Source organism: Aspergillus stella-maris, assembly GCF_047715825.1.
Source record: "Aspergillus stella-maris strain CBS 113639 unplaced genomic scaffold BDV14scaffold_28, whole genome shotgun sequence".
Classification (NCBI taxonomy): Eukaryota; Fungi; Ascomycota; class Eurotiomycetes; order Eurotiales; family Aspergillaceae; genus Aspergillus; species Aspergillus stella-maris.
The window spans coordinates 1-23,224 of NW_027396822.1; the positions used below are offsets into that span (position 1 = coordinate 1).

The 23,224-nt window shown below is 51.9% G+C and overlaps 10 protein-coding genes across 10 annotated transcripts; 6 read left to right on the forward strand and 4 right to left on the reverse strand.

The window, feature by feature from the left end:
* Positions 1–716: 716 nt before the first annotated feature.
* BDV14DRAFT_200244 (uncharacterized protein) lies at positions 717–1,956 on the forward strand (the record flags this gene model as incomplete). Its single annotated transcript, XM_073773469.1, has 4 exons — positions 717–1,134; positions 1,286–1,548; positions 1,606–1,844; positions 1,908–1,956. 4 exons carry the CDS (start codon positions 717–719, stop codon positions 1,954–1,956), a joined length of 969 nt encoding a protein of 322 aa, XP_073627943.1.
* Positions 1,957–2,031: 75 nt separating this feature from the next.
* Positions 2,032–3,550, reverse strand: BDV14DRAFT_61457 (uncharacterized protein). The gene has a single exon (XM_073777149.1). The coding sequence runs from the start codon at positions 3,513–3,515 to the stop codon at positions 2,106–2,108; it is 1,410 nt and encodes a 469-aa protein (XP_073627944.1). The 5' UTR covers positions 3,516–3,550; the 3' UTR covers positions 2,032–2,105.
* A 214-nt stretch (positions 3,551–3,764) lies between these two features.
* On the forward strand, positions 3,765–4,851 carry BDV14DRAFT_173523 (carbon-nitrogen hydrolase family protein). Its single transcript, XM_073768748.1, has 2 exons — positions 3,765–3,880; positions 3,939–4,851. The coding sequence occupies exons 1-2, from the start codon at positions 3,826–3,828 to the stop codon at positions 4,763–4,765; spliced, it is 882 nt and encodes a 293-aa protein (XP_073627945.1). The 5' UTR covers positions 3,765–3,825; the 3' UTR covers positions 4,766–4,851.
* Positions 4,852–5,681: 830 nt separating this feature from the next.
* On the reverse strand, positions 5,682–7,692 carry BDV14DRAFT_61468 (putative CECR1 family adenosine deaminase). The gene is made up of 2 exons (XM_073777150.1): positions 7,372–7,692; positions 5,682–7,314 (listed from the first exon to the last, which is right to left on the reverse strand). The coding sequence occupies exons 1-2, from the start codon at positions 7,493–7,495 to the stop codon at positions 5,735–5,737; spliced, it is 1,704 nt and encodes a 567-aa protein (XP_073627946.1). The 5' UTR covers positions 7,496–7,692; the 3' UTR covers positions 5,682–5,734.
* A 1,236-nt stretch (positions 7,693–8,928) lies between these two features.
* Positions 8,929–10,998, forward strand: BDV14DRAFT_208860 (NupC/NupG family nucleoside CNT transporter; the record flags this gene model as incomplete). The annotated part of the gene is made up of 3 exons (XM_073775505.1): positions 8,929–9,227; positions 9,306–10,554; positions 10,624–10,998. 3 exons carry the CDS (start codon positions 8,929–8,931, stop codon positions 10,900–10,902), a joined length of 1,827 nt encoding a protein of 608 aa, XP_073627947.1. The 3' UTR covers positions 10,903–10,998.
* Positions 10,999–11,565: 567 nt separating this feature from the next.
* On the reverse strand, positions 11,566–13,245 carry BDV14DRAFT_189800 (putative serine/threonine protein kinase; the record flags this gene model as incomplete). Its single annotated transcript, XM_073771250.1, has 2 exons — positions 11,566–13,087; positions 13,160–13,245. 2 exons carry the CDS (start codon positions 13,243–13,245, stop codon positions 11,566–11,568), a joined length of 1,608 nt encoding a protein of 535 aa, XP_073627948.1.
* Positions 13,246–14,097: 852 nt separating this feature from the next.
* Positions 14,098–15,269, forward strand: BDV14DRAFT_61506 (putative ubiquitin conjugating enzyme (UbcK)). The gene is made up of 3 exons (XM_073777151.1): positions 14,098–14,317; positions 14,389–14,721; positions 14,772–15,269. The coding sequence occupies exons 1-3, from the start codon at positions 14,211–14,213 to the stop codon at positions 14,875–14,877; spliced, it is 546 nt and encodes a 181-aa protein (XP_073627949.1). The 5' UTR covers positions 14,098–14,210; the 3' UTR covers positions 14,878–15,269.
* Positions 15,270–15,931: 662 nt separating this feature from the next.
* Positions 15,932–17,705, forward strand: BDV14DRAFT_173534 (uncharacterized protein). The gene has a single exon (XM_073768749.1). It carries the CDS (start codon positions 15,980–15,982, stop codon positions 17,477–17,479), a length of 1,500 nt encoding a protein of 499 aa, XP_073627950.1. The 5' UTR covers positions 15,932–15,979; the 3' UTR covers positions 17,480–17,705.
* Positions 17,706–18,139: 434 nt separating this feature from the next.
* On the forward strand, positions 18,140–19,480 carry BDV14DRAFT_61520 (3,4-dihydroxy-2-butanone-4-phosphate synthase RIB3). The gene is made up of 3 exons (XM_073777152.1): positions 18,140–18,283; positions 18,407–18,524; positions 18,743–19,480. The coding sequence occupies exons 1-3, from the start codon at positions 18,220–18,222 to the stop codon at positions 19,257–19,259; spliced, it is 699 nt and encodes a 232-aa protein (XP_073627951.1). The 5' UTR covers positions 18,140–18,219; the 3' UTR covers positions 19,260–19,480.
* On the reverse strand, positions 19,481–20,831 carry BDV14DRAFT_61521 (transcription factor TFIIE subunit TFA2). The gene has a single exon (XM_073777153.1). The coding sequence runs from the start codon at positions 20,587–20,589 to the stop codon at positions 19,702–19,704; it is 888 nt and encodes a 295-aa protein (XP_073627952.1). The 5' UTR covers positions 20,590–20,831; the 3' UTR covers positions 19,481–19,701.
* Between the last annotated feature and the right edge of the window lie 2,393 nt (positions 20,832–23,224).

The following is a 23,224-nucleotide window of genomic DNA, read 5'->3' on the forward strand; positions in this document are numbered from 1 at the left end:
TCCCCCATCCCCCATCCCCCATCCCCCATCCCCCATCCCGCAACCCGCAACCCGCAACCCCAACCAGGCTCACTCAGTATACCCCGAGCAAATTCCAAAGAGCAACAGAGCCTCAAATCAAGACAATACCCCGGGCGATGGCACTGCACTGCACTGCACTGCACTGCACAAAAAGGCCTAGCTTATATAGACAGGCAGGTAGGCTGGCAGGTAGGTAAACCGCCCAGAGAGTAAAACAGCTGATGCTAGGTGGGTGTTCGACACTGCACTGCATTCCCACTGGTTTCACCCCGCAAAATCAAGCCCCACCTGCGAGGCTGGGATATACCTACGTAGGCACAGAGAAGAAGGGTGGGTGCACGAGTGTTAAGCCTCTGTGGCTGGTCGTGCATGCGACTCTGCCCGATGGCCTGGATAGTCTGGCCTGGATAGTCTGGCCTGGATAGCCTGGTGAGGGTTATGGGCTGTGTGTGCCTTGCGAATGCCTCGCGAGGGGAACTAAATTTGCTTTGCTGGCATGCATTGCACCCTGCACGCGGACTGCAGAGGGTATTGATTATGGTTTGGGCCTGAGCCTGAGCAATGGGCAATGGACATGCATATACGAATAAAAGTGAAGAAGGATATAAGAATGGCATTCCTTTCCCGCCCAAACGAAAGATATCGCTTGATGCATGTAATCGAATCCAATCCAACCCATCAAAATACCCAACAAAATGTCAATTATCGAAATGGCCAACTTGACACAGATGCAAACGCAGATGCAGAATGCCGCTTGCTACCCAGTCCAATCACGTACATCCACGACATCCACGACAAGCACCACCGCAATGACAACAACACCCAAGCGCGGCTCCTACGACAGCCTGGCATTCCTCATGGCCAGCAACAAGGGTTTATCGATATTCAGATCCTTCAAGAGACTTAACGCCAAGAACCTCTCTTACTACCAGGCTGAGATTGTGAATGTTGAGGCTCAGCTGCAGGAGCTTATTGATGAAGATCGGGACTCGAATGATGTGTACCGGGAAAAGTATCATGCCTCTGTGCGGCATTTGAAGGAGTGGGAGGAGGACCCGCCTGCGCCGCAGTGGGAGAAGTTTCTGGAGTTAAGGGCGTTGTTGGAGAAGTATAGTAAGTCAGCAAGAATGCGTTTTATGTTACTCCGTGCCCTCGCCTCGTCTGTCAGCGGTCCAGCTGGCTGGCTTTCTGGGTGGACGTGGTTCCGGGCGTTCCGAAAAAGTGTGAGTTGGCAGATGCTCATGCAATGACCGGGAACATGCAGATACGGCGCTCCTGCAGCACGCGGAGATCCTTCGGCTTAAGGAACCTCATGTCAACGATCGAGAGTCTCTTAGGGCTTGGTTGAACGAGAGGTCATACTGGGCGAATGGCGAGGAGCATGATCAGTGGTTTGGTGAGAGTGAACAGAATACAGAGGATTTGATAACGCTTGCGGGGAGGTATGAGAATATCGACCCGTTTACGAAGTGGTGGATTCAGGCTGTCACTCCTGCTTATCATGCGACAATTGGGTATCGGAGTTCGGTTAGTCTTTCTGCGGTATATGCCCTGCGAGCCTTGCTGACGGCAGGCTGGAACTAGGTCCCGGATCCTGAGATGGGAACCGTCTTCTATGATGACGAGAAGATCAAACGGTGGACGAGATTCGTCAGTACGATAGTGTCATCGGTGATTCCGGCGACTTCGATGATTGCGCTATATCTTGTCAAGAACATGATTGTCCGACTGATCCTTATCATCATATACAACATCGCATTCTCAGTTATATTGGGCTTTTTGACAAAGGCACGGAGAGTTGAGGTTTTTGCGGCTTCGACAGCGTATGTAAACCCCAACTCGGATCCTGCAGTTGTCGTTCTGAAGCTGACATCATATGATGATAGGTTTGCTGCCGTACAAGTCGCGTTCATCACCAACTTCCCTGGGCGCTAAGCGGGGAGTTTTGCCCTAAGGATTCGATGCATGATTCGGATAGGGCTGAGGCGTTGTTAGGCAGACTGTGAGGCTCTAAATAGACGCGTAACGAAAATGAAAGGATTATTCCAAATGACAAATCATTCCCACTAAGCTTATTTTGAGCCTCATTTTGCGTCTGCCTTGCTGATTTTGACCGGAGTGGAATTATCGCTGCTTGAGAGTGATTCATGTTCGTCATCGTCATCCGCAGCTACGGCAAAGTAGTCGTCCCTCGTTGGCTGTAGAGCAAAAGCCTCATCATCATCTTCCCAGTCGGGGCGAAGCTCACGCTGCTTCTGTTGACGTGAAACATACCAAACCCAGCCTATCAAGGCTAACGCTACAACAGAGATGTAACTGGCAGTCAGAGAGATCAATGACCAGCCGTGACCGGTAAGAAGTAGCCCGGTGATAACGTTTGTCCAGCCGAGTATTAGAAACACGCGTCCCAACCATATGTGACCATGCGAAGCCCATTGACGTTGCCGGGTTTGTACGAAGAGGACATGATGACGCCAGCCAAGTGCAATCTGAATAACAGTGCAAGTGACCACCATCAGGCCAATAAAGTGATGAAGGGAATCAATCTTGTGTGCCCGAAGGAGCCCTATAGCCATTCCAATCAAGATAAAAATTGAGGCAATCAACTGAATGGTCGAGTGGTACGTGAATGCTTTCGGTGATCCCGATCGCATCGCAAACACGCCGGCTGGGTATAAGATGAGGAAAGCAGCGCTCATGAGGAAACCGTGAATGTGCACAGCTGGGTTCATCCACGACCATCCGCCGGGAATATCAGAAACACCAATTGCAGCGATGCCGGGCTGGATCGAGGGTATCGAGGGTGGAGTTGGGCCTTTGCTAGTTGATTGTAGCATGTCGACATAAAAGCGGCCCCAGCCGCCGTCCTCTGCGTGATGCTCGTGCATCTTCAGATGCACATTGTCTGAGTATTCGTCGAATTCCTGCTTATCGTTCCAGGCCCAGATCCAGGGCTGAGCCTTGGCGTCTGCAGATATTGATGAGCCAGCCCATTTCCCGCACGAATAACACACGATTGCTGCCTTGGCAACGGAGAGCGAGTCTCGTTTCGAGAAATTCCTGGTTCCGCTGGTGGAGTTTGCGGCAACCCACTCGGCTTCAAGGAGGTGAAGGTCCGCTCCTCCTATGTCAACTTCAGATAGGACCTTGGGTTGGTGATGTCCATCAATCGTTCTCATGCTGACAGTCGGGAGACCTTGGCCAAAGGGATCGCCGTAGATGATGAACATCAGCGACCCTGCCATCATTGATCCGGTGCCGACTGCGGTCCAACCCAGCGCCGAGTCCCTGGTAATCTGCAGATTCATGTACAGATCATGGCTCCCCGCGGAGGCATTGTAGTATGTGGTGATGCCCAAGCAAAAATCAACGGTAGCATCGGGTTTCTCGTCATGGCCGAACCGGCAGTACTGCACAGGCTCGCCCAGAGCCCAGGGTGCGAATAAGAGTATCGGAGTCACAACGCTCAGCCACAGCACAGAGAATGGCCGCATGATGCCGACCAAAGAGCAGCCTAGAAATGATGACGAGGACAAAGACGGAGGTTGGAAGCTCAATGCCCGAAGATGAGCAAGCATAACACAGTCCACGTGACACTGCAATGTTACTATGTGAAAGCCAATCAGAATGCTTGAAAGTGGCAGTGACGAATCCGGGAGTCGGACCTAAGCACGTGACTGCGGAGATAAGAGATGGACGAAAGAAGTAGCGATCGGCGGTGGCATCTTCTCCAACTTCAACTCCCCGCACTGCTTCATTTGAACAACAACACCCATTGATCTTGTTGTATACATACTGTTCAATATGGCTGCCCTTCTGAAGAAGCCTCTGAAGCTTGCCTTGGTGCAGCTGGCGTCAGGTACGTCTCACTGTCCAGAATTAGCCATCGATTCCGACTAACCAGCCCGATTGTATAGGCGCGGACAAAGCTGCTAATCTTGCGCACGCCCGTACAAAGGTCCTCGAGGCTGCAAAGGCCGGCGCTTCACTCATTGTCCTGCCCGAATGTTTCAACTCCCCATACGGCACTCAATACTTCCCCAAATATGCCGAGACGCTCCTCCCATCACCTCCGACACAAGACCAGTCTCCATCGTACCACGCCTTATCAGCGCTTGCCGCTGAGGCGAAGGCTTATCTCGTTGGAGGCAGTATCCCTGAACTAGAGACAACGTCAAAGAAATACTACAACACATCCCTCGTGTTCTCACCTTCAGGCGCACTCATCGGAACTCATCGCAAGACACACCTGTTCGACATCGACATTCCGGGCAAGATCACATTCAAAGAGAGCGAGGTCTTGTCGCCCGGCGATCAACTGACAGTAATTGACCTCCCCGAATATGGAAAGATTGGTCTCGCTATCTGCTACGATATCCGCTTCCCCGAGCCCGGTTTGATGGCCGCGCGCAAGGGTGCATTCGCGCTCATCTACCCCGGCGCATTCAACACAACCACTGGCCCGCTACACTGGCAACTTCTTGCCCGTGCTCGTGCCGTCGACAACCAAGTATACGTGGGGCTCTGCAGTCCTGCGCGCGATGTCAACGCTAGCTACCATGCTTACGGTCATACCCTTGTGTCGGACCCCAGCGCCAAGATCCTCTCCGAGGCAGAAGAGTCAGAGGACATCATCTACGCTGATCTGGACAACGAGACAATTGAGAGTACCCGCAAGGGTATCCCGGTCTATACACAACGTCGGTTCGATCTGTACCCGGATGTTAGCACCGGCAAGATTTAGGCTCTTATATCCCGGTTTAATGAGTAAACATTGAGCGTGCATACCAATTTCGCTACAGAAAAGATTATGGAATCCAAAGCCCTTACCTTAAAATCTATCAGTTTTTCGTCCATTTCGTAGTGCTTACCTAGGGAAAAGTTGAGGATGTTGCCCAAGCTCTCGAGGTAGATGTACCTCATGCAGTAGGTAGGACTCGCAGCCCCATGGATCTGAAAATCTGGAACCTGCCCTAATTAGGCAAATCATCTTTCTGGATTGAAATCTTGAAACCTTGAAAGCCATTCCCGCTCCCCATCCTCGATTCTATCATAATAGTATAGTATACCCAACCTAGCATCATACTCGCACAAATTCAGCGTCGTGAATTGAACACCCCTTCTATTCCCTGTGGAGCTGGTCTCGGATAAACGGATCCATTCGAATTGGTACTCGCTGATTCTCTCTGCTCTTCTACCTTTGCGGCATTTGCCTTAGGTTGTCGTCGTGGTTGTTTTGGGTGGTAGGTGGTAGGTAGTACCTGTCGTGATCTTGAGTATGCTTTCGACGAGGGACGAGTCTTTTCATTCGAGATACGTAACCCCTAGGTACCTAGGTAGGTAGGTAAGTAGGGACTTGAGTACCTTACCTACGCGCTACTAAACACCGCGACATCATTACGAATCCATGCCACCTTCATAGTGAGCCACTGTAGATAGCAGTTTACTCTTCAGGCTAAAGTACCCTGATAAACTACCTATGGGGTAAATTAGTTGCCACCCATGCTGTAAACCGGTACCCATCTGATACGTTGGTTTCTAACCTGGGCGTATTGTCTGGCCCAGAGCACGTGGTTGGCGACCTCATGCAAGATAGCTCTGGTCTGGCTTGTAAGGGTAGGTATGTACGGGGTATGTGGCTTCGTAAACGGTATCTTCTGATTAGATATGCATAACTTTCATTGCGTGTATTACTTAATTAGTAGTTGGTGCCTTACTCAAGGCTATACTTCTTTCCGAAATTCTCAACGACCCAGGCGCAGAATTCCTCAAAGTCGGCGTAGAACTCGTGCAATCGCGCCGCCTTGGTGCCTTCGCCCAATATAGCTTCTTGGAGGTCTGTCGCCCACTCCTTTGCGTTCTGGTCTTCGTAGCAGCTCCACCGGACGGAGTTCTCGAGCATTTGTGTGACACCAGACAATCCCATGCTGTTGAACGAGACCAGAGCCTGGTACATCTCTGTTGATAGACCGTTCTCTCCGAGCCCGAAGAAACCCGGTGAATCGTTCGTCAGAGCGACTGAGACACCGCGGGATAAGAGAGCCGGAAGCGGGTGTGCTTGGAAGGAATTTGTAAGGCCCAGACAAGCGCTCGACGTCGGCGAGTAGTCAATCAGAATATTCTTTTGCTTGAGCACGTCGATGAGTAGTGGGTGTTTATACAGCGAGAGAGCCTGGCTGACTCTTCGGGCTCCGAGGAGGGCTGCATCGAATAGGTTATCGTCGGCTTGGTTGCCGTCTGTTAGGCAATGTCCTGCGTGGAGGATGAACGGGATTTCCATCCCTTCTTCTGCGCAGAGGCCGCGGAACCAGAAGAGGAGAGGTACCAGGTCAGCGAGGGGTCGTGCATTGGTCTCTGAGCCCAGGAGATCGAAGCCGCAGATTAAGTCGGGAAACTCCATTTTTGTGATGATGCACTCTTTCATGTCGGAGCCTATGACCTGGTTTGAATATTTGCGCATGCTGGCCCAGATGATTCTGGCACCATGGAAGTCTTTGCCTTCTTCCGATTTCTTGAAGACTTCAAGCTCTTCTTGGAAGATTCGGAACCAGCCAAAATAATCTTCTTCAGGTTTGTCTTTCCCTTGTACGGTGTATTGGAAAGTAAAGGCGACTCTGAGTTCAGCATACCTTATCCTGTCGGCAGCGAGCTGCAAGAATATTTGTCGCAGGCATACCCGCAGTATAGGTTCATGATGAAGTATAGAATTGATTATGGGTAGACGGTTGTCGAAGAGATCTGAAACCGCTTTGCTGCCACGAGGAGTGTTCTCTGACAGTCCAGATGCCAGCGAGCAGCGGCTCTTGAGCCACTTCCGAAATCCTGTTTCGCCACCCTCAGGAAAGGCAGCCGCAACGCTATGTAGGTCGATAAGGGCTGATGGCTCATAATTATCCACCCACAATGTAGGCTTATCTTTGGAATCCTTGGTGGATGGGGCAAATTGGAAAGAGAACGGCGCGTCTTGGAAATCGCGCTGGGTTGTGAGCGGTTTGGGGGCAGACACGTGGAACCCCGGTGTAGCAAAGGCCTGATCGATAAGAAAGTCCGTATCGACCATGGCCGGCAGGTGCCCGTGCAGCAAAGACCCCTTGGGCAGCTGTCGCACAATCTTCCACAGATCTGAACCCTGCAGCCGCGCCTTGGCCATGTCGGACATGAGGCTCGGATGCGGGATATTGTCTGGTTGGTAGCCATCTTGTTGGAGTAGGACCAGTTCCTGGGCGCATACTTGAGACACGATCTCGCATGCTCTTTTGGCTACTGGAGGCAGAGACTTGGCCAAGTTTGCATCTGGCAAGCGTAGTTAGCGGGTATGTTGATATTGATAGTACGAGCTGAGAATCGAACCATGGCGTTGTGCTTCCTCGCGCTGAATCAAGGAAAGGCGGCCTTGCAGGAAGCGCTGAATGAAGGGGTCGTCGACATGTGGGACGCCTTCTTCGGCCTCCCAGGAACCATTATCAGGGTTCATTATAATCCTTGGAGTCGAAGTTGTTGGTCAAACGATAGGGAAGTAATATTATTGGTGAATTTCGATCGGACGATGAACCGTTTGGAGATGGAGGCCGGAGTGTCCAGACTCTCGGAGATGGCGGTCGACGGACTGGAGCTGCTGGTCTCGTGAGGGCGGTCTTGGCAGTCCCGGCGGGGTCTTCAACCACCCACCGAAACCAGCAGTGTGTCCGAAAACAACAGGAAATGGATAAGCGAAGCTCTTTGTTTCCCCAGACTTGGTGTATAGTACATCCTGATAAAAGCGACGGACATCTCCGCTGAACAGATACAGGATCCTGGTCGTTTCTCGAGCGGAGGACTGGCGGGAACAAGAGTTCGCAACGGCTGACTGGCGGAAGGTCAATGTAACGTTAAGTGTGGCGTGGCTTAGCGTGTCTTAGCCTCGGCCCTTGCCAAGTACTCCCCAACCGCTGGAGATAGCTGCACTTTTCACGTTCTTGAGAGATAGCAGCTCTACCAAGTATCAATTGTTTATCTACGCAGGGTCCTCGTCCAGGGTCAAGCACCCAGTCCAGCAGACCGAGTCAATCTGCACTAGAAAGTAGGCAGCTGCTAAGCTTATCAGCACAGGGCAGCCACACGGGGTTCACCGAGCCAAGATCAGCCCTAATCTGTAACCATCAACCAAAGATATCGACACCACGCGACTCAAGGACAAAGCGTTTACAAAGTTCAGGTATACTCTGTAGGACAGCAGGTAAACTATTAATCCTTCAGACTTGACTCGAACTAGCGCTGTAACTCTCTTATCGCTGATCAGTGCAAGGTTTTCTGTGATTGGCTGGTGATAGGCCGATCAGATCAAAAAAGAGTTTGCGCAGTGAATATCTCGAATATCATTGAATCACTTTGATGCAACGCACCTGTACACTTGCTGCGAGGCATGCTTTCTAGAAGCTGAATGGAAGAATTGTGAGAAAGAGTGGACAGTATTCAGACTGCAGGTGGTCAGTGGTCCCGCCACCGAGTTAGCAAACTCCATCCAGAATCCACGAGGAAATTTTTGTTCCGTGCTGCTCCCCGCACACACTGACACAACCAGACCATGCTATTTTCGCCTCAATGATAACGTCTCGGAGGTCTCCTTCGTCTGCCTCTCTTTAATCTATTTGTCTCTCTTATCTCTCGACTGCTCCTATCTTCCCTGGCCGTCCTCACAGTCGCTTGACTCGCTTTGCTCTACTTAAAGCTGCTGTCGCGCCTTCTCCATCCAGACTCGCTCCACGTTAGCTGTCGCCGATCTCTCGCGTCTTCCTCACCTCGGTCGTGAACGCTTAAACGCGGTTCACCCCAAAGCTACTGCTGGTAAATACCGCTCATCTCCAATCCCATGAGTGAGTTGTCGCAGGACTCTCTCTAACCGCTTTGCTGCTCGGTAGCTCTGACACCATGGTCAACGAAAAGTTGGAGGGCGTTCCTCCCAATGAGCCTCAAGACTCCATCAAGCGATCCGATGAGGAGGCACCCCCGGCAATTGATGATAGCTATGTCTATTCAAAGGAGGAATACCCTACAGAGAAAAAGGCAATTCCCGAGTCGCATCCCGTGGATAGCAGCAGTGAACCAAGTGCACACGATGATGTCGAAGCTGGGGGACGAAAGGCCGAGCTCGTGGCCAAGCTCAAACACTACGACCGATTGTGTCGCACGCACGTTATTCTTGCTGTGATTTGGCTTCTGTTCACCGGGTGAGTCCTTCTTTGCTGTGTCCGCAGACCTTGCGGTTCTCGCTATAGTTCCGAGGCTCATACTCCTGCTTGATGAAGATGGTGGATTGCCGGCTTGATTCTGCATCGCCATGACTTGGGCTGGTTGGTTCCCTTCCTGCTCTACCTCGCCATCACTCTTCGCATCATCTTCGTCTACGTGCCAATCTCCATCTTCACCCGGCCGGTATTCTGGCTCTGGAAAGCCACTGCCTCTCGATTCGTCGCGATGATTCCTGAGCGTCTTCGAATTCCTGCTGGTGCTTTACTGACCATTGCTGTCATTCTGATCGGTTCTTTTGCTTCTGAAGAAGCTCCTGGAAACAGCAGGGCGGACCGTGCAGTCAGCTTGTTCGGTCTGATCGTCTTCCTCTTCTGCCTTTGGCTCTGCTCCCGACGCCGAAGCATCATCAACTGGCACACTGTCGTTGTAGGTATGCTGGTGCAATTCATTGTCGCGCTCTTTGTGCTCCGCACAACGGCTGGTTACGACATCTTCGACTTCATTTCCATGCTGGCTAGAGAGCTTCTGGGATTTGCCCAAGAGGGAGTCGACTTCCTTACCACAGACAACTTTATGGCTGATCACGGCTACTTTTTGGTCACGGTTATCCCGGCCATCATCTTCTTCGTCTCTCTCGTCCAGCTTCTCTACTACGTCGGCGTCTTGCAGTGGGCCATCAAGAAGTTGGCCGTCTTCTTCTTCTGGTCCATGCGCGTCTCCGGTGCCGAGGCTGTGGTAGCAGCCGCCTCGCCCTTCATCGGACAAGGTGAATCTGCTATGTTGATCAAGCCCTTCATCGCCCACTGCACCATGGCCGAGATTCACCAGATCATGTGCTCTGGTTACGCTACAATTGCGGGATCCGTCTTGGTCTCATACCTGGGTATGGGTGTCAACGCACAGGCTCTCATTTCGTCCTGTGTCATGAGTATTCCCGCCTCTCTCGCATGCTCCAAGCTCCGCTGGCCTGAAGAGGAGGAGACTCTTACCGCCGGCCGTGTCATCATCCCCGAGGACACAGACGATAGACCCTCCAACCTTCTCGACGCCTTTGCCAAGGGTGCCTGGCTCGGTGTGAAGATCGCCGGTATGATCGCCGCCACGCTTCTCTGCATCATCTCGCTCATCGGTCTCATCGACGGCCTGCTCACGTGGTGGGGTCACTACCTGAACATCAACGGCGACAACGAGTTGACCCTCGACCTGATCGTCGGCTACATTTGCTACCCGGTCGCCTTCCTCCTCGGTGTCTCGCGTCCAGACCTTCTCAAGGTCGGAAAACTCATTGGTCTCAAACTCGTCGCTGTAAGCCTCCCTTCTCTTCCCACTTAAAACCCCCACAGAAACGAACCACCCACTAACAATAACCAACAGAACGAATTCGTCGCCTACGATGCCCTCGTCTCCCCAGCCTACGACGACATCTCCACCCGCTCCCGCATGATCGCCACCTACGCCCTCGCCGGTTTCGCGAATATCGGCTCCCTTGGTAACCAAATCGGTGTGCTCGCTCAGCTCGCGCCCAGTCGGTCCGGAGACGTCTCCCGCGTCGCGGTGAGCGCTATGCTCACAGGTGCAATTAGTACATTCACGTCGGCATGTATCGCGGGTCTCCTCATCCAGGACGAGTCGCAGTACGTCACGACCGCTTAGTTGTCTTTCGCGAGCTGTTTTATACCCAAACCGTCTCTACTTACTCTGTACTCTTGGCTTGTATTTATTAGGTAGCTGGTGCGCTACGTATTCATTTATATGATTTATGAGATTTGGTATTCGATATTCGATAATATATTGGTTATCTGTCTTATTACCTTATTTATCTATTGACCCTGGTCATCAACATTGTGTGTGTCTATACTTGTGTGCTACGAATATGCTACCGACCGACCGACCGTGCGGTATTCCTCATGTGACTTTGCGGCTGTTTGTACGATTGGATTGTGATACCCGTTTTGCGATCTCGATTTGATTACCATAAGCATAAGCACTGGCCGACCTTCGCTCCATCTCTTGCAGTATGGAAAGTTTGGAACCCTTTCGAGCGAGTATTGCGAGTAATCGAGCATTCTCATCTCATCTCAACAACTCGAAGACGAAGACGAAACCGACACCCATGACTATGACCATCATAATCCAGATCTCATTAATTCATGCATTAACCGATCTAAAGATCTAAAGAGACAGCACTACGGAGTACGGGGTACATCACGCGGCATCCAAGAACCACGGGCCCCAAAATCAAAACAACATACGAGTCCAGAGTCCAGAGTCCAGAGTCCAGAGTCCAGAATCCACAATCCACCTCAGGCTGGCTACTTATGAATCAGGCATATAGACCGCCTCCTTACAAAGCAGGACAACTTTCTTAAAGAACCGTCTCCACTCCAACGGGTCTCCCTTCCCCTTCATGAACTCGATCTCGAAGAGTCCCTCAGAGACACACTCGACGATGACTTTGCCGTGCAGGGGACATTTTCTGTGATCGCGCGTAATCACGCGGATCATAGCGCTATTATCACCTGGTGAGACGGCCGGAACAGTAGGGACTGGAACACCGAGTCGATGCAATGCTTCGCAGATAAGCGGGACGAGGAGCTTCAATTCCCACGTGGAAAAGAATCTCGTCATTGAGCGGGACGGAACGATATCGTGGAAGCGCTGGGCATTCTGTGTTCGCGATAGCGGGACAGAAGGGCGCTGAGAGAATTGCGGGAAGGTAGGTTCGTCCTCGAGAATCTCGGGACTGAATGTGCTGGGTGGTCCTTGCTGTTTTGTCGTCGGTTGGCTGGACGAGAATATATCTGTTAGGTGCGGCGCGTCCCAGTCTATTAACATGTCGCCGCGGGGGACTTCAGGCTGTGTAGAAGAGAATCTATGTTCGGCGCCCAAGTCATCGCCTATATCCACCTCCATTCGGTCCGCGCCGAAGCTCCCGCCATTGTGCATGGGCCGGGCGACAGATTGGGACAGGTCAATGTGCAGGGACTCGAACATGGATGTGGCGATCTTGATGGGGTCGCGGAGACGGCAGTCCTGGGTGAGGTTTTTGTTTTCGCGCGTGAACCAGGGGTGGCGGCGGACATCTTCTAGGGAGAAGCGCGCGCGAGAGTCGATGTTTAGCATCCCGCGGAGGAGGGACAGTGTTGCGGTTGGTAATTTTTTCCATAGCTCGTCCGTCGTTCGGGCGTTAGTCGTGACGTATTCGTGAAATTCATAGCTGTCTTCTGTTGGGCTGTCCCAGGGTGTGTTTCCGGCGAGCAGCACGAAGAGGACAATCCCGCAAGACCAAATGTCTGCTACATCGGGGCGGTATCCAGCTCCCTTTTGCTGATTTCGTGTGCTGCAGGTGATGACCTCGGGTGCGATATAAGGTGGGCTGCCGCAGAAGGTTGTGGACAATTTCGTGCCACCCTTGTATTCGAAGAGTGTCGCGAGACCGAAATCCGCAATCTTCAAATTCCCGTCTGCTGTCAAGAGAATGTTTTCTGGCTTGATGTCCCGGTGTCCTACTCCCTTCGAGTGCATATACCCCACCGCACTAATAAGCTGGGAGAAGTAGACATGACCGATATCTTCGCCGACGCCCTCATCCGCTTCAATCTTGTCAAAGAGGTCCCCGCCTTCCGCTAGCTCCATTGCGATCCATCGCCACGCACCATCTTCCCCAGTCTGAAAGAATGAAATGATGTTGTTATGATCACCGATATGCTTGTGTACCGTTGCTTCCATAAGCAATTGCCGAGGACTAATTTTCCCATGGCGAGCGGCGTAGTCTTTGTTGATGAACTTGACGGCGAAGACAGGGTTATCGGTGTTGAGAGGACAGGCTTTCTTGAGACTAGTAGAACCGAGGTATTAGCAGAGTCCACGAAGCATAGCAAGACACGTAGCACAGAGAGAGCAAGGATACCTAGCATAAGCGCCTTGACCGAACGTCTTGGAGACGATGCGGAAGGGTAGGTCGATAGGAAGTGGCGCCAACTGAGAGTGGTGCATCTTGTACCGCGGGGTTCTCTGATAGACTGAAATTCAAAGACTGTAGTAAAGAGCGACTGGTGATAAGTTTTGAATGATCGAAATTGTTCAGAACATCCCTCCGGCGCAAGCAAGCAAGGGTCGCGAGTGGTGACTGGGGAGGGAGAGACGCGGTGGTGAGTCGCCGCGCGAAAGCCACTTTATCCTCTTTGGGCAGTGTGTTGATTGGCCTCGATTCGGCCGATCGCAACGCAGCTGGCATGGTAAGCAGTAAGCACCAAGTCAATGATAAGTAGCAATGACTATTGAGCACTTATAAGCGCAGAGTATAGAGAGCTTCTTGATCATGACTGAGAGTCATTCAGGTGACTCGCCGGTGCATCAAGCACGACATGCACGGTAAAACCCCCGCAGCAGAAGCCTCTCTGCGGGAAATGACAGGGACTGGGAAATGCATTCGCGAGCAGTAATCTGATTATGCAAGAAATGAAGTAACTTGTTTTAAAAGGACAGTGCAATCTTCAGCATGACAATATCGTGAGCTGGCAGGACAAAGAAGTGGGAAGGATGGGTCAGATGGTTGCTGTGGTAAACAAAACGGCGCTTGTGCTGTCCACGCTTCACACGCCCCTCTCCTCTTCTCCTCTCCTCTTTCTTCCCTCTTCTCTGCCGCTCTTCTCAGCCCCAATCTCTTTGTGCTTCTTTTGTTTACTATTTTCTTTACTTCCTGTACGCGATATCTCCGATCAGATCTTCTAGCACTGCATCTGGCTAACAAGGTAGTACTTGGGTCGATCCGCCATTTCAACCATCCGCCCTTCTGCTTCCGGAACCAACCGTCATTCCAGAGCAACGTCCTTCTACTACAACCTTACCGCTACTACCTCTGAACCCCTACCTTTGGGATTCCAGACCTCAGTCCACTCTACGCTTCTCAGCCGTGGTCTCCCGCTAGGTCTCCTGTCACGAACCTCCTCGCAACTACAATGGACTACGCCATGGAGGACACTCAGAACGCCGCGCCTAACGCGCACGAGAGCTCTAAGCTGAACTCTTCGTCTCAGCGAAACGACACCCAAGGTGTCACCAAGCGGTATGTTATTCTGGCGGACACTTGGTGAACTAGAATGTTCAAGACTGGGACTAACGTCTGTCTTCCTTAAGCCTGCAATCCGAACTCATGCAGCTCATGATGTCGCCCTCCCCAGGGATCTCGGCCTTCCCGGACGCTGATGGAAACCTCATGTCGTGGATTGCGACCATCACCGGGCCCTCAGAAACGCCCTACGAAGGCTTGACATTCAAGCTCTCCTTCTCCTTCCCCAACAACTACCCCTACTCGCCACCTACCGTGCTCTTCAAGACTCCTATTTACCACCCCAACGTCGATTTCTCTGGTCGCATCTGTCTGGACATCTTGCGAGACAAGTGGAGTGCTGTGTACAACGTTCAGAACGTCCTTCTTAGCCTGCAAAGTCTCCTCGGAGAGCCCAACAAGTAAAGAATTCTTAACGCATCCAACTATTGCTTTGCTAACAACTTCACAGCGCGAGCCCTCTGAACGCCCAGGCAGCCGAGCTCTGGGACACAAACCAGGAGGAGTACAAGCGCCATGTTCTCGCCAGACACCGCGACATTGAAGACATCGAATAGAGCCCTCCTCTATACTTTCCAGCTCGGCGTTAAGGAACGACTTGATATTCTCTTGGAAGCATTGCATCGAACCGGGGTCTGGGTTTCTCTCCGGTTGCTCGTTTTTCGGCGATAACATCCTGCTTAGTGCGCATTGAGACTTTCTGGCTTGATGTTTGCTAAAAACTGTGGCGTTGCTCGACTTGAAATCCGTCAATTGGCGATTTGGAGTATTGGAGTTATTGGACGCAAGGGTTATTCCCCTGCATACCGCCACTTTTGTCGGCGTTAGTTATTCTTTTGTGCCATAGATCTTTATTAGCAGTCTATAATACTTCAGCAACTATTCTTACATGTATAGCATTGGCAATAGCACTCGATACTATGGTCTGGGCCCAGGGTCATCCCAGCACGTGACACCAGTCTAGACTTGCAGATCGCGGGGAAATAATAAAACGGCCGCTGGACTCTTCTGCCACCATGAGGAGCATGCGCCTTGTCTTACATCCCGCTGTCAGCTAGAGGAGAAGATTGTGCTGCCCTCGATGGTGGCCCTCGACAATTCTCCCTCATGGACAAACTGCCTGTGGAAATTCTCAACAAGATCATCGAGTGTGAGCACTGTTCACTCCGCTGCTGAGCGTTCTACCCCACATCAAAGAAACGATTCCTGACGCACTGGCTCTTAGATCTTACCCCGGCAGAGCAGGTACAGCTTCAATCAGCTTCGAAACGACTATTCGCTTTAGCCCGGGATAATAACGTTTGGCGGCTGCATTGCTACGAGAACACATGGGCCGCTGTGACGGCCTGTCGCCCCAATAATGGGCCATCCGAAAGCCTTGCGTCGAATTCCACCGCGTCTCTCAGCGCGCTGGGGCAACCCTCCCTCCGTTCTCTGATTCAGCCTCAAGCGCCACACCTCACATCGGAGTCCCAGGGCCAACCTAGCTTCAGTGAAAGAGCGAGAGCTGCAGCTGCTTGGGATCCGTCTGCCGAGGGAGAGGATGTCGATTGGTATTCGGAGTACATTGCTCGAAATGGACCGATATCGCTCAGTTGGCTTCAGCAGCCATTTAGCAAGTCGGCCGGTGGCGGAAAGACATACATTGAGGTGAAAGGGATGGGACTGCTGAAAGATTATAGTTTGGCAAGGCAGAATAAGGTGGTATCGCCACTGAGTGATGGCAGTATCTGCGTTTGGGATCTCAATCATTCCCATTCGATTGGTTCTCGGGTTACTAAGGGTAGCATACTTGAGACAAGTGCGCCCGGACTCCTCACAGTTGACATGTCCCAGAGAAAGGAGAACTCATGGGCAAAGTCGGCGCTAGAGTTTATAAACCTGGGAGAATGTGTCAGTGTGGATTCGATCCGCCAGAGAGCCTACCTAGCCGTCGGGCACGTTGTGAACGAAGTCGATCTCGAAACACTAAGGGTGGTCTCTCAGCAACGGTATCCTTGGTCGGTCTTTGCGTTGTCCCAGGAGACAGACTATTCTGTGCCCTTGACCCTGGCCACCACATTAAGCCTCCATATGTATGATGGCAGATTATCAAAATCTGAAGAAGAAGAGACGATAAATCTACGCTGCGAGCAGCCAACCGTTTCGCTGGTTCCGGAGTCGCAGATATATACACCACCAGATTCGCCGCTTTTACAATTTCAGCCCAACGGCAGGCCTCCGCAACGCATTCGGAGTCCAGGTCTCACGAAAACCAGTGACAACTATGCACCACTGTTCCAACCCGGTCCTCTAGCTGTTCTACATCCTCCCGCTCCTCACGTAAATTCAATATTCCTCGCAGGCCGCTTCCCGAGCATTCTCCAGTACGACCGTCGTTACTTCCCTCGGCTACAAAGCACCGTTCACTCAGGCGGACGACTCTGCGGTCTTGTCTCCGTCCCTAGCCCACGGTTCCCCGTGTTCTCGAGCTTGAAATATCCAGCATCGCACACAGTAGCGGCGTGTGGAGAGTACAACGGCAAAGGATCACTTGAACTATATAATCTTACGGCCTCCGGCCATGGTGGGCACGACGAAAACGGGCCCTCGGACTGCACCTCTAGCCTCACTACAAAATATCAGAACCGACAAAGCGCCGCCCGGTCAAAGATCCTGTCAGTTCAATCGCACGGCACTAGAATTGTCTACTCAGATGGAGACGGTAACATCAAGTGGATTGAACGCGACGGAAGAAACGAAGTCCGACGCCTCAACATAAACTCCTATCGACCCCATCCGGAAATGCAATCTCAAGGTCACGGCGACGACACAGACGATGCCTCGGGACTTTGGGCTAGCGTATCTCGCGCACAGAGTGAAGGCGATGTCGCGAGAAAGATACTTCCAACAGGCGGCAATCTCACTGGGGATGAACTGCTTGTCTGGACAGGAGACCGGCTAGGTCGGATTAGATTCTCGGATACACCGGATTCAGATGAGATCGGTGAAGACGACGAGATGTCTCTTGACGGGGATGTTGATGATGCGACGCGCGAAGAAGCGCGGTCTAGGAAGCGTGAATTGCAGGCGCGCGAACGCGAGTACTCGAAGATGATGCGAAGGGCTTTGGAATCCCAGGCCGATGAGGTGCGGCGGATGGGCGATTTTGGCCTTTGAACTTATTTGGAGGCTTTTATTTTAACTTGCCTCTGGGTATTCCATTCTTGCTTTTGTGGGTTCTCGATTAGCGGGTTTTAATATATATTTAGATAGCTTTCACATTCTACATAGATCTTCTGATTCTTGGTTGCCGAATATATATTTGGTTCAGTATGACGACGGCAGCTGTCCTTCCTTGTGCATCAGCAATTATATCTCGATTCTCTGTATTAGAGCCTACATAAAGTGACAATGTTTCAAGTTGTTCAAAATGTCTGTCCCTCGGCATCCATAGTGGTGGTAGTAAATCCGACTCGGCCTCGGCGACCTCGGAGCAGGCGCGGGAGTGGACTTGGATAGGCCCAGAAGATTGATAGCGACTGACAAACCATTTGCAATCGCCCTTCCTCCACCTTCTGTCCCCATCTTCTGGACTCAATATTTTCCGATTGCGTTATCTTGACACATTGCCAGCTGAGACTTTCGTCTATCTATCTATTTACTTCCTTTTCACTGCCCCTCCAAGCTCTTACAAAAGTACGAAGCGCGATCTTCTTTCAGCTGCAATTCACCCCGCACCGAGAAAGTCCGCCGTAACTCAAATTCCGCCACCCATTGAGATCTTCCTACACTCAAGAGCCAGCAATTGAACTATAAATACGGGATACAGACTCTAGATCGAGACAATAGATTTTAGCGACTTCAGAAAGAACTTTTTTTCATTTGGAAACACTCTTCCGAGCCAGAATATCCCCGAGATGCCTTCGCCGACGGACCCCGCGCTGCAGTTTGATTCCATCGAGGACACAATTGAAGCTTTCAGTGAGTACCTTGGGATTTCTTTGTGGAATACCCTCGCACCCTCTACAATTAGACTGTGTAGCAGTCGCCAAATATCTCAATTGTCTTCAAATCCAGCTGGCTAACCGTGCACCTCGCACCCAGAGAACGGAGAATTCATCGTCGTCCTAGACTCACAAGACCGCGAAAATGAAGGCGACCTCATAATCGCCGCTGAATCGATAACAGATGCACAAATGGCGTTCCTCGTCCGTTACACTAGGTGAGTGATGATGTGTTGAGTTGCGCCGCTGCTATTACTGCTTCCATTTCCTGATGTGACTCCAACTCGCCTTGAACCTTGCCTTGCGCGAGTCAACCTAAACTTTTGGGGAACAATCCACAAGCGCATCCTTTGTTCTTTGTCCTTGTCTCGCATTCCATTCTTGGATCTCATCCCGCGTCAAAAGCATAATCGTAACTAACAAAACACCCAACCAGCGGCCTGATCTGCGCTCCCATCACCCCCGAAATCGCCGCCCGCCTGCAACTCCCCCAGATGGTCCTCGAGAACACAGACCCCAAGGGTACAGCATACACAGTCTCCATCGACTCCGCAGACCCCTCCATCACAACCGGCATCTCGGCGCACGACCGCGCCCTTGCCTGCCGCACACTCGCGTCCCCATCCGCATCCCCCTCTGACTTCCGACGACCAGGACACATCATCCCGCTTCAGGCGAAGAGCGGCGGAATCCGTGAACGGAAGGGGCACACCGAAGCGGCTGTTGAGTTCTGTAGACTTGCGGGGAAACAGCAGGCTGGTGTTATTGCTGAGCTTGTAGAGGATGGAGAGATCGTAGAGGGTGTTGCGGAGTTGAGGGGGAACAACGGGATGATGAGGCGCGATGGGTGTCTTAAGTTTGGACGGAGATGGGGGTTGAAAGTTTGCACGATTGAGGATTTGGTTGAGTTTGTTGAGAAGAAAGAAGGCGGTGTTAATGGGAAGTCGGCGTAAGCTATATGTTGGCGGCGGCGATTGATTCTTGATTGATTGATTTGTATATTTTGGAATGCGCTTATGGCTTGATGATATGTTCTCCATGGGGAGTATTTGACTCTCCTCTCAGATAAAAAATCACTTGGAATAGATTAGACGACAATCAATGTCTATAATACCTACAACGGTATAGAATCCTCCCAAGGGTGGAACAAGTAAAACAAACTGATCTTTTATCATTTGGGTATCTATCTTTTTATATTGGTGGTACACAGGATGAAACCGACGAAGAGCAAACACCTGGGACGAAAGCGTGGACCAGGGCAGGACGGGACAACTCCAGAAAGACCGAACGCCTGAGGATGCATAATGAATGATGATTTTTGACGACTTGTCGAGAGGTTGACGAACGAACGAACGAACGACAACCGATGACTTGGAATTGAAGTGGGCAGACAGTCTACCGCTTAAGATGCGAATAATCACGCAGCACACCCATCATATGCGTGTTCGTCGTCTTCCCGCTCCTCCTGGGCTTCTTCACCTTCTTATGCTCGATCTTCGGGCGCGGCTTGATGACCTTGTTCTTGTTGGTCGGAGTAATGCCGGCCTTCTCCAGCTCCTCCTTGACAGTCTGCTGCTCCGGAATCTTGATCTTCTCCCAGATAGCTCTGAACTCGTCGTCGAAGTGCTGGATCAGGGAAGGGTCATTAGCCCAGACCATTTTGGCGTGGTCGTCCTTTTTGTTGCGCGTGACAAGCAGTTTGCCCTCCTTTTCCAGCTTGTTGATGGTGTCCTCGACGTTCGGCCAGCCTTCTCTCAGTTCGCGGACAATCATGCCAATTCCGGTGGATTGGGCCTGGAGTTTCTGCAGGAGTTGCTCGGCCGTGCGGATATTGTGCGGTGGGCGAAAACTGAATGTGCCCTCCCCATTTGCGCCGGAGGCGTCATACTGCACCTTCTCGTGCATCTGCAAAATGCTGCGGAGGGCCTGGATATAGCCCTGGTCATTCGCGCGATGCTGTAGCGATAGGTAAGAGACAATATCCCCGAATGTAAGCGGCACACCCTTGCTCTTCATGTGTTCGATGGCGAAGACCACCTGCGTCATGATGTCCTTTCCTGTGCCGGTGTTGGCGGGCTGCGAGTAGACGATTTCGGGGTCATGACGCTTTTTCTTTTGCTCGTTGGACCCGCTGCCACCGGGTGTAGGTGTGGAACTGGACGAGGGGATCTGAGAGCTGCTTGCGGAGTTGTTGTGCACGAAGCGACGCTGCGCCGGCATGGACTTGGCGTAGTCCATTACGCCGGCGTTGAAGCTCTTGAGTTGCTGTTGGAGGTGCGCCATTTTTGCGGTTTGGACAAAGGACGGAGGATAAAGGGTGCGATGGGAGGAGACGGGGAGGAGCGGAGGAAAGAGGCGAGACCAGGCTCGTCGGAGCCTGAAGAAGCTCTATGAAAGGGTTGGATGTATCATGTGAAGTGCTGAAGTGAAAGAATCTGGTCAGGTATTGGCAGCTTGGTGCTGTGTGTACAGCCGAGTGAGTCGGGAAAGCGATCAGTAGTGAAGTGCTGAGGCAAGTGAAATGAACCTGAGGATGACGCCTGGCTTCTGAACTTCTGAATCTGGGGCCCGGGGCAAGAACACGTGACCTTGATACCGCTAAACCATATTCAGTGGTTAAGGCCAGTGGATCTGACAGGAGCATTGGTAGTATACACCGTTGGTAGGTACAGTCAACGAAGCTTTCAGCTTTGACAGAGGCCTTGGTATTGGCCTAAGACAGCACAGGTTATAGTTACTGAAGCGTTCATCTTTGGCTTGAGTGGCTGGGAGTGTCTTTCAACAGACGTCGAAGCGGGTCAATGACTGGTCAGAGAACGATTCACTATTTTGGTAACAAAGAGATTCTGCTTTGTAGAGAAAAAGAGGCCTAAAGAGACAAAGAAGTGAAGCCAGAGTTATGCCGAAGTCAAGGTGACAGTCAAAGATCTCGATGGCCGATGGAGCTAGTCCCCAGTCACGTGAGGCGCCCTTCAAACAATGAACTCAGGCGGAAGAGCTACCTGACCGCGAGCACTTCAACAACCACAATTGCTTCGCGACAACCAGGGCTGTAGGTTGGAAACTCTCGAGCAGCAGATTGCTGCGACCATCCAACAGCCAATATGGCTGCCGCTACGATCGAATTGCCTTTCCTAGCATCGCATTACGCCATTGCAGAGTCGACCCTGAGCACTCTTACCGAAGCTCCAACGATCGAACTCGTCAACCAGCTACTCGAAGCTATCACGAAGAAGGCGCGAGAATTCGATGAATTAAAGTCTGATAAGCTTCGGCTTGATGTCGAGCTTGAGAATGCTGTCCGCAGTAGTGAGACCAAGATCAAGGTGTTGAAGGGCTCGGTCGAGAAGGGCCACGCGGAGGTAGAGGAAACAAGGAAGAAACTTCACGAATCAGGTATATGATATTGTCGCTTGTATACTGTGATTATGCTGACGCGTTAAAGAAAACATTCGTTCATCATTAGAGTCGGAAATCGCGACGCTGAAATCATCGTCTACGTCGAACGAATCCGAAGCCAGCTCCCTCAAATCTCGGATAGCTTCCCTCGAAGCCTCGAACCGCGATACACTTGCGCTTCTCGAATCAAAGCAAGCAGCGCACGACAAGCTCGCCGAGGAGCTCTCGACACACCACAAGAAGACCATTGAGCTGCGACGCGAGCTTTCGACGGCAGAACAGAACTTGCAGGCCGCAAATTCTGCTTCTGCTAGTGCTCGCTTCCGCGAACAGAGTCTCCAACAAGATTTGGAGCTCACAAAGAAGAACAATGAGTGGTTCGAGACGGAGCTGAAGACAAAGTCTGCCGAGCACCTCAAGTTCCGCAAGGAGAAGAGCGCTCGCATCGCGGAGCTTCAACGGGAGAACGAGGAGGCTATTGCAACTACGGAATCTTTGAGAAGGAGCGAGAACGCTCTCAAGAGCCGTCTGGACGAAGTCGAACAGCGTTATGAAGAATCGCTCTCGACTATCCAACAACTCAAGGAGGAAGCTATTCAAGCAGCCGAGTCGTTCCGCATTGAGCTGGACAGCGCCAACCGATTGGCAGAGCTACAAGGAAATGCCGCAGAAACCGCCAAGAAGCGCGTTCAAGAATGTCAGCTCAACCTGGAGAAGATGAGAGATGATGCTGCCGAGGAAATTTCTCGTGTGCGCGTGGAGGTTGAGACTGAACACCGCGACAAGGAGGCTGCCGAGCGCCGTGTTGCTGAGCTAGAGCTCGCTGTGAGCCAGCTCGAGTCAGAGGGTGCGGCTCGAGGAAGATCCATGAGCCCAGCTCGTCGGTTGAACGGCACACCAGGAACTCCTGTGCGCTCTAGCACACCAGTTGGCACCTTCTCTCCCCGGGCATCGCGAACTAAGGGCGGTCTTACCCTCACGCAAATGTACACTGAATACGACAGGATGCGGACAATGCTTGCTACCGAGCAGAAGACTAACCAGGAACTGCGATCTGCATTGGATGAGATGGTCCAAGACCTTGAAGCTAGCAAGCCTCAAATTGACGAGTTGCGGGAGGACCATGCGCGGTTGGAAAATGCCGTTGTCGAGATGTCCAACATCCTTGATACCGCCGGCAAGGAGCGTGACGAGGCCACGAAGGAGGGCAGAAAGTGGCAGGGCCAGGTGCAGGGATTGGCGCAAGAGGGTGATATTCTGCGTCAACAGCTCAGAGACTTGAGTGCTCAAATCAAGCTTCTTGTGCTGGAGGTCACTCTGCTGAAGGAGGGCGAGGCGAACTACGATAGGGATGAGCTCGAACGGGTTGCTCGGCAAGAGATTGACGACTCCTCTGCGGATCTCACCCCTACAGGTCGCTTCATCAGCCAGAATTTGACGACGTTCAAGGACCTGAACGAACTCCAAGAACAGAACGTCACCCTGCGTCGCATGTTGAGAGAGTTAGGGGACAAAATGG

Coding starts and splice junctions, on each gene's coding strand:
- BDV14DRAFT_61457 (XM_073777149.1), bottom strand. CDS start 3,515: ATGCGGCCATTCTCTGTGCTGTGGCTGAGCGTTGTGACTCCGATACTC.
- BDV14DRAFT_173523 (XM_073768748.1), top strand. CDS start 3,826: ATGGCTGCCCTTCTGAAGAAGCCTCTGAAGCTTGCCTTGGTGCAGCTG. Junction 3,881..3,938: donor CTTGGTGCAGCTGGCGTCAG/GTACGTCTCACT, acceptor CCGATTGTATAG/GCGCGGACAAAGCTGCTAAT.
- BDV14DRAFT_61468 (XM_073777150.1), bottom strand. CDS start 7,495: ATGAACCCTGATAATGGTTCCTGGGAGGCCGAAGAAGGCGTCCCACAT. Junction 7,315..7,371: donor CGAGGAAGCACAACGCCATG/GTTCGATTCTCA, acceptor TACGCTTGCCAG/ATGCAAACTTGGCCAAGTCT.
- BDV14DRAFT_61506 (XM_073777151.1), top strand. CDS start 14,211: ATGGACTACGCCATGGAGGACACTCAGAACGCCGCGCCTAACGCGCAC. Junction 14,318..14,388: donor ACCCAAGGTGTCACCAAGCG/GTATGTTATTCT, acceptor GTCTTCCTTAAG/CCTGCAATCCGAACTCATGC. Junction 14,722..14,771: donor CTCCTCGGAGAGCCCAACAA/GTAAAGAATTCT, acceptor ACAACTTCACAG/CGCGAGCCCTCTGAACGCCC.
- BDV14DRAFT_173534 (XM_073768749.1), top strand. CDS start 15,980: ATGGGACTGCTGAAAGATTATAGTTTGGCAAGGCAGAATAAGGTGGTA.
- BDV14DRAFT_61520 (XM_073777152.1), top strand. CDS start 18,220: ATGCCTTCGCCGACGGACCCCGCGCTGCAGTTTGATTCCATCGAGGAC. Junction 18,284..18,406: donor GGACACAATTGAAGCTTTCA/GTGAGTACCTTG, acceptor CCTCGCACCCAG/AGAACGGAGAATTCATCGTC. Junction 18,525..18,742: donor TTCCTCGTCCGTTACACTAG/GTGAGTGATGAT, acceptor ACACCCAACCAG/CGGCCTGATCTGCGCTCCCA.
- BDV14DRAFT_61521 (XM_073777153.1), bottom strand. CDS start 20,589: ATGGCGCACCTCCAACAGCAACTCAAGAGCTTCAACGCCGGCGTAATG.